This window comes from Mixophyes fleayi, chromosome 5 (genome assembly GCF_038048845.1).
Source record: "Mixophyes fleayi isolate aMixFle1 chromosome 5, aMixFle1.hap1, whole genome shotgun sequence".
Lineage (NCBI taxonomy): Eukaryota > Metazoa > Chordata > Amphibia > Anura > Limnodynastidae > Mixophyes > Mixophyes fleayi.
Window position 1 is genome coordinate 249,382,235 of NC_134406.1, and position 7,317 is coordinate 249,389,551.

General features: G+C 43.5%; 1 protein-coding gene across 2 annotated transcripts; it reads left to right on the forward strand.

The window, feature by feature from the left end:
• Positions 1–3,164: 3,164 nt before the first annotated feature.
• COX6C (cytochrome c oxidase subunit 6C) lies at positions 3,165–5,999 on the forward strand. Of its 2 annotated transcripts, none has more exons than XM_075213869.1 (4): positions 3,165–3,258; positions 4,345–4,476; positions 5,330–5,473; positions 5,857–5,999. In XM_075213869.1, exons 2-3 carry the CDS (start codon positions 4,363–4,365, stop codon positions 5,453–5,455), a joined length of 240 nt encoding a protein of 79 aa, XP_075069970.1. In that variant the 5' UTR covers positions 3,165–3,258; positions 4,345–4,362; the 3' UTR covers positions 5,456–5,473; positions 5,857–5,999. The 2 variants fall into 2 exon arrangements, with proteins under 2 accessions (XP_075069970.1, XP_075069971.1); XM_075213870.1 differs by lacking the exon at positions 3,165–3,258 and adding an exon at positions 3,770–3,794.
• The last annotated feature ends 1,318 nt before the right edge of the window (positions 6,000–7,317 follow it).

Below are 7,317 nucleotides of genomic sequence, written 5' to 3' on the forward strand. Positions count from 1 at the left end.
ATGCTACTTTATACTAATATATTATTTTCTGTTAATCTACAAAAGACTGCATGGCTGCAAACACCAGTCCACAGCAACCCTCACTCACAACATATCTCCAGCTGCAGCAAGCAGGACTGCCATCAGAAACTGTGGGTCCCGGTACTAATTAATCTGGCAGAGACTCCCTTCCCCTCCCCTTTCATGCCCCCCCTCCCTCTTCCCCATACATGTGCCCCCCTCCCTCATCCCCTCCACCCAATCACATCACAGTAAATGTCCCCCCATCCCATCACAGTCAATGTTCCCCTCTCCCTCCCCCCCCCCCCCATCCCAGTAAATGTCTGCCCATTTTTTAACCTATGGTAACCTTAAACCCCATTTGATAATTTATTCTATGTAAGGATATCCTTATGTCTATCCAAAGCATGTTTAAATTGCTCTACTGTATTAGCCTCTACCACCTCTGATCGGAGGCTATTCCACGTATCCACTACCCTTTCTGTTAAGTAATTTTTCATCAAGTTTGTGTTAGTAATTAATGTGATGATAAAGATAATCGGAGTGTTGTGCTGCCGGAGAGTCCCCCATCTCTGGTGGTCCAGTGTTGGTCCGGCGGTATCTGACAGAGTTGGGCTTCCAAGGCTGCTCCCGAATGCTGGGAGCCCACACAGCAGCTCGATGCAGAGTTCATGTGTCACAAAATAATTTGGTCTGAAGGCCACTTGCTGGTATTAGCGCTGCTAAGTTAGGAGGCGCGGAGTCTAACACACCTCTGGTCTTTGCCAGGGACTCCGGCAAGAGAGTTTGGAGTTTGTTTCAAGAGACGAGCAGGTCGCGGCCCTCCTGGCGTGGTCGTATAGGCAGAGGTCAAACCGTGCGAGCAAGCGAGATACCAAAGGAGAAAACAATTCGGAGTCAGGAAGCCAGGGGTCAGTTCCAATAAGTGCAGTCAGGACAAAGGGAGATCCAAGAGCAGAACCAGAGGAAGCCGGGTCGGTACACAGGAGATCAGGCAGAGAGCAGGGAAACAGGCAAGAACACTGGAGCATAGGGAGACTTAAATACTAGGGTGCCAGAACCTCCCTTAAATAGATAGAGAGGAGCCCTGATTGGTGGACAGTGGAATTGGCGGTCAGGAACAGCTGATCGCCGTCAGGAGCTGCAAGCAGCGTCCTTGACGCGATGGGCCGCACTAGCACCGGCCCGACAGGAAGGAGAAGTCCCGTGCAGCTTGAGAGTGAAGGCAACCGTCCCTGGCTGCCAGGAAGTAAGCGTGGATCCCTGCAGGAGCTAGTCTGAAAGAAGGTGTATTTATCAGTATTTGGACTGCTGTCACCCAGTTCTGCACAAGGGGACCGGAAATCAGCAGTGTTGGACCCTTTTTAGTACTAGTACCGAGTACCCAGGGAGCAAAGCAGCACAGCCCAGCACAAAAAGGGCTGCCTCCAGAATCAGGACTGATGCTCCAAGGGCTGGATTCTTCCCTCCTAGACCCATATTCAGCCTGGAGGAGGCACCAGGCCTTGGATAACTGAGTTCTGGATGAAACTCTGGATGTGTAAGCTCTTGTAAGAGCAATAAACACTATTGTTCTTAAAGATTTTGCTCTATTCCTGCAACCAGCCTATTATGTATAGTTAAAAGCTTCCACTGTACTCTATTCCCCAGCTGTCCTGCGTTGAACCCAACACTCTACCTGCTATCCTGCAGCCCTGATCCAGAGTAAGAGATCAGGAGGAACCAGCCGCAGTCACCAGCAAAGAGAAGCTGCAGCTGCTACACAGAACACCCAGAAGAAAGCGGATTCATGTGCCGGTGAAGGAGCCCGGTGGGTGCAGCTGACAAAGTCGATGAGTGTCTGGTGGGCAAGTAATGCGAGTAGGCCATCTTGTTGCAAAGCTAAAATAGCTGTAGCCTAAATATTTGCTAAACATCATCTTCTTTTTTACTGACAAAAATATGGAAACCTTAAAAATATTCATGTTATTTATGATAGGTGTCTAACATGGACAATTTACATTATATGTGACCATTCCTAGAGGTTTCTATGATGTCACATGTTTTATACAAAGTGGATGCAATCCTCTGGCTGCTCTGCAATACTTATCCTGATCAGTAATAGTGGGACATACCTGGCTGAAGCAAGCATCCAAGTGTGCGAAGTGAGCAGATCACATGATACTCTCTATCAATGCTGTGATTCCCTCTTCCCCAGGTACCACCCTCTTCAGACGATAGCTGAGCAATCAGTAGTATATTAAATCAAATAATAATGTTATATATGTGGTCATAGGAAAGGATCAACCTTGTTGTGTTGTGAATTGACAACAGTTGTGTTATCTTCCCTTTCATATTTCAGCAAACTAGTAATAACTCCCATGAATTTTCTTTAACAACAAATAGAACGTTAATATGTTACATACATGTAATGCCCATAGATCGGTTTCGCCAGGCCTTGGGTATTTGTGGCTCAGAACTATAATATTTTTTTCAAAAAGCAAAAGTAAAACAGTAACCAGGTACCGTGAGCCATCTGAGTAACCCAATTTATCTGTTGTATCATATCACTAACTAAACAGAGTTAAACAGGTTTGTTATCACAATACAGGTTCCTTGTGTAGTAGCTCAAATACAGGTAGCCCATGTGGAACTACAAATCCCAGCAGACCTGCTAGCCTTTGGGTCTTCTAATTTCACAAGTGTCTGCACACAGTCTGCCTGAGACAGTCTTGAAATATTGCTCCTTAATATCTGTCAGCACCATATCTACCATAATATAATTTTCAGGACCCTTTGCAGCTGGACAGGTGAATAATGGCTGTTTAGATTAGAAACACATTGATACACAACTCCCATAATGACATAATTGTAAACTGCGACTGAATATACTGGCGCTATATAACTATCAATAATAATATTAATAATAATAATAATAATAATAATAATAATAATAACTAGATATACTGTGACTCTCATGTACACTTTGCTGATGTTCGATAAATAACGTGGTAATTCTATACCCAGAGCTGGAAGGATGATTATGTGCACTTGGCAGGTATATAATATAATATAATATAATATAATATAATATAATGCAATGCTGTATGTAATGTACATGATCACTGGGTGACCCAGCACAAGGTCAGCACGTAAATCACGTTCTCATCTCGCACTTATAATAGTTTTGTCCCTCGCCGGCGCCCGTCATCTCGGAAAAGGCGTGGCCTACGGCTCATATCCGCCCGGACCTGTCTCATTGGGAAGGACACAGTGGAGGTGAGAGGGTGGCGGGTGTGTGTGTGGTCCGGGGCCGTGGGCCTGGCTGGAGGGGTCAGACTGGGCTCGTAGTGTTGTGTGTGTCCGGGGAGAGAGGTCATCCAGAGCCGGGAAGCGGTAGACTCTCATAGGGGTCCGGACGTGTGAGCTCCGGGAGACCGGTGTACCGGGGCCCCTTAGTGGGGTGATGGGTTGAGGTGTATGGTGAGGGTGCTGCAGGGTATCTATCACCCCGGGTGCTCTGTCTGTTTATACTGGGTCCATCTATATTCAGTGGGCCGGTAATTACCCCTCAGCCCCCCATGACCTGTTAGGAGAGACCAGAGTTTAGAATTGTACACTTGTTAATTATACGGGCTCCGCGGGCTCCCTGTCATTCCAGGGTGGATGTGGTTACCTGGAGCCCAATGCTGCCTGTCAGCTCTCTAATCACCAAGTACTGGTGGTTGTTTGTTTCCCCTTTGTGTCTGGTAGTAGTTACAGCTGGAAGAGTCCTGAAGTGACAAACAAGGACCTGGGCAGAGGGGGTGATTGAAGTGAGTGGGGGTCAGTTGGGTCACAGATCCTCCTAAATACCTGTAGTGCACCAGGATAGTGATGTCCTTGTGGCTCATTTACAGTAGTGTCTGTATAATTATCAAGTGCCCCACAGTTCATGCTTTCTGATGCTGACATATACCTATAATGACTAAGGCTGTAGGACAACAAATGTGTAAACTTTCTGTCACGATTGAATGTAACCACCCCATGATAATGAGCTTTACAGGATATCTTTTTTTCCTTTCAAATTTTGGTAAACAATTCAGATTTGATGTGTAGGCTATAGATCACTTTCAGAAGCTAAAATTACAAGTGTTTATATTTAGGCCCTCTGGCCTAATTTTTAGGTCTCAATTGTGAGGATTTGATGTTTGGGTGAATTGCAAAATAATCAGTTTATGCCCGAACATTGCATGTGTGTCTTGAGTTGGAGATTTAATGGCTATTTAAGAAACTGTTCACTTCCTGCACTCTCATAACTAGTACATGAAACTGCTGCCCTTCTCTATAAATGTTTTTATATGTTCCTTTCTGTGTATATTTCAGATATAAGTAAACGTCACCATGTCGCAAGCTCTTCTATCTAAACCTCAGATGAGGGGTCTTCTGGCCAAGCGATTGAGAATTCATATATTTGGAGCCTTAGCATTTTCATTAAGTATTGTCGCATTGTATAAGGTAATGTTTATTTCTGGTTAAGATGATAAAGGGATAAAATGCACATATCTCCAGTATACAGGCTGTTTCTTTAATTCCTTATGTGAAAGCACATGGTCAGTGTGTGGTAATTATGTCATGACAAAATTTAATGAGCCACAGGGTACAAGCATGTAAGGAATGAGTACACAGAAAGGTGGTGGTCTTAATAAGCAATCAGATTCTGTAATATGGGCAACACCATCTTATTTTACACTTTCTTTTTTTTTTGGGATGCCCACCAATTCATGCTGAAATTCAGTCCCATGCCCAAAGTCAGTGACTTGTATAGATAATTAGCAGCATTTTTAGGTTTGTTTTCTTACTCAGAATGAAACCACAAAACAGTTTTTTAAATCTCTCTGAACATAAAACCGTCCTTTGCACTTTCAGAGAAAGCTTGTATACTGCTTTTTTGGATCCCCCCTTCACCCCCTTCCCCTTTTAATCCAGATAAAAAAAAATAATAATCCACATCCCAAACTGGCAGGACTACAAGGTCTGTGTCACCAGCCTGATTAAGTTCATTAAACTTCTGTCACAAGTTGCACAGCATGAACTTCACATGGATACAGCACTCTGTGAAAAGGTATCGATAAAAGCTGATTGCACTGCTGCTCAGAGCACGATATACAACGGACTTCATTCAAATACATTCGCACTGAGTGCTGTATTTAGTTTTCCAGATTGTAAAGTCAGTCAGTGGAGTTTATAGAGGTGATTGGCAGAATATGCAGAGGTCTGACATGGGACCCCCACAGAACAAGTCACAGTTGTATCTGTTGAGTTTGACTTTTGAATAACCATCATTAATTCCTTGCACTCATTGATTTAGTTTGGTGTGGCTGAACCCAGGAAGAGGGCGTATGCCGACTTCTACAAGAACTACGATGCAGTGAAGACCTTCGAGTCAATGAGAGAAGCTGGAGTGTTTCAGGGCGTGAGACCAAAAGGCGAATAACCTGACGCCACTTTCCAGGTAAGGAGATGGTTTGAAAGACTATTTACAATGCTCAATACTGTTATATTTAACAATTTTTTTTTGCCTGTTCCCTTGTGTTGAATACAAAGGTGTGTGAAAATAATTGTAGATTACCATACGGGAGCAGTCTGTACCTGCTTCATGTGGTCTAGGAGAGGTTGTGCTCTCAAATTATAAATCTTGGTTAACAGTGGACTTTCCTGTCCTGTGTTTATTGGTCATTTATGAATATAAACTGTGTGGGAGACATTCTAAAAGTGACTGTTAACATTTAAAGATCAATGATAGTATTTGGTGCTATATGTTCCCAGTTACTTTTGTACCTGCTCAGTATCAAACAGGAATTATTATTTAATCAGACATTTCATTTTCCTTCACAGGAGGATTCCACAGTCGGGTGCTGGTTCTCCCTCCACATGGACTCTGACATCCTTTATGTATAACATGATTAAATATCCAGTGATGACACTGGAACGTTTCTATGATTCTCTGTAAATGTACTTAAATATATCACTGAAACCTGTTCTGTGTGTGGTGTGTAAATCCCTATGAATGGGCGGCCGCTGTTCATTTGTAGCTTCCCTGCTCCACCCAATAGGCAGAGTATGGAGTAAATAATGCCCATCTTTCCTACAATACATATTGTCTTAACTTGTTTTCATTTCAGTTGTTGTGCAGTGAGGGCTGCTCCCGCCAGTAAAATGATTGCCCCTAATGCGCCTGTGTAGGGCCGTCCTTGTCTGTGTAGTGTCTCTATTCACTAGTACATGGACAGTGCTTTCTCTGCTCCTTAAGACCAATGTCTGCTTATGGTGCAATCCAACTACAGGACCAGGGCCTTGGTGGTGCTATATACTGGTGACAGGTGAGACTAGTTCTTAGTGCAGCAACCCTGCACCGTGATGTAAAGCAGTGTTGTCATTCTTGTATCATTAAAATCAGGGTCTTTTGTTGCTGAATCACATTAAATTAATTTATTAAGCCAGAGCTTGACAAAACCAGGATGACATGACTACCTGCCCAGCCTGGGTCCCCCTATATCTCTTCTCTCCTGGCTGCAGGTGTTTCTGGACCATGTATCTTGTGGCAGGGGTGGAGGCATTGGTTAGAATAGGGTTTCCCAAACCTGGTCCTGAGGCCTCTTTAGCAGGGCAGGTTTTCCATATCTCTTTGCTGGAGCACAGGTGTGTTCTTGACTGACTGACACATTAACCACAGGTGCTATGAATATTTCCCTTGTCACCTGGAAAACCTTCACGGTTAGGGGACTTGAGGACTGGGTTAGATGGCAGCAAATCAGAATGAATCCGCTGCCAAATGGTCATTAAATACAGTGATGCGGAGCTCTTGTGAGAGAGACGTGATCAGTCTCATTACCTGGGATTAAGCTTAGAAGATACCTGGCTGCGGTCTGATGCTACCTTCTCTGGGGCCTGTTTGTTCTGGTGCTAAACCACACAAACAAGATTTATTGTCCCCAAGCTCTACACCCCCCCCCAATTATGTGATTAATATTAGTTCTTTTCTGTAAGCAAACATATTTTAGATTTAGTGGCAAATAGATGTTTACTAATAGCATTCACTGTAGATATTTGCTCAAGGAGTTGAATGGCCTGTGAGCTGAGGAATAGCATACAATAAAGTAACTAGTTACATTATGTCTAACTGCTTAACCCTTTATGTAAGTGTTACGTAGGTAGTTGTGAATATTATGATACATTGTGGATCAACCTGTATTTTAGATTTGGTGCCTGTGTTTAATGATTCCTTCACACCTATCTGCTTTTAGTTGGTGACTAAAAAGCACATTACATTAAAACAAAAATGATCTTATTTTTTAC

Bases quoted from the DNA above. Each gene is read 5' to 3' on its own strand.
- COX6C (XM_075213869.1), top strand. From the start codon at position 4,363: ATGTCGCAAGCTCTTCTATCTAAACCTCAGATGAGGGGTCTTCTGGCC. The intron at 4,477-5,329 runs GTAATGTTTATT...TCATTGATTTAG, and splicing joins GTATTGTCGCATTGTATAAG to TTTGGTGTGGCTGAACCCAG.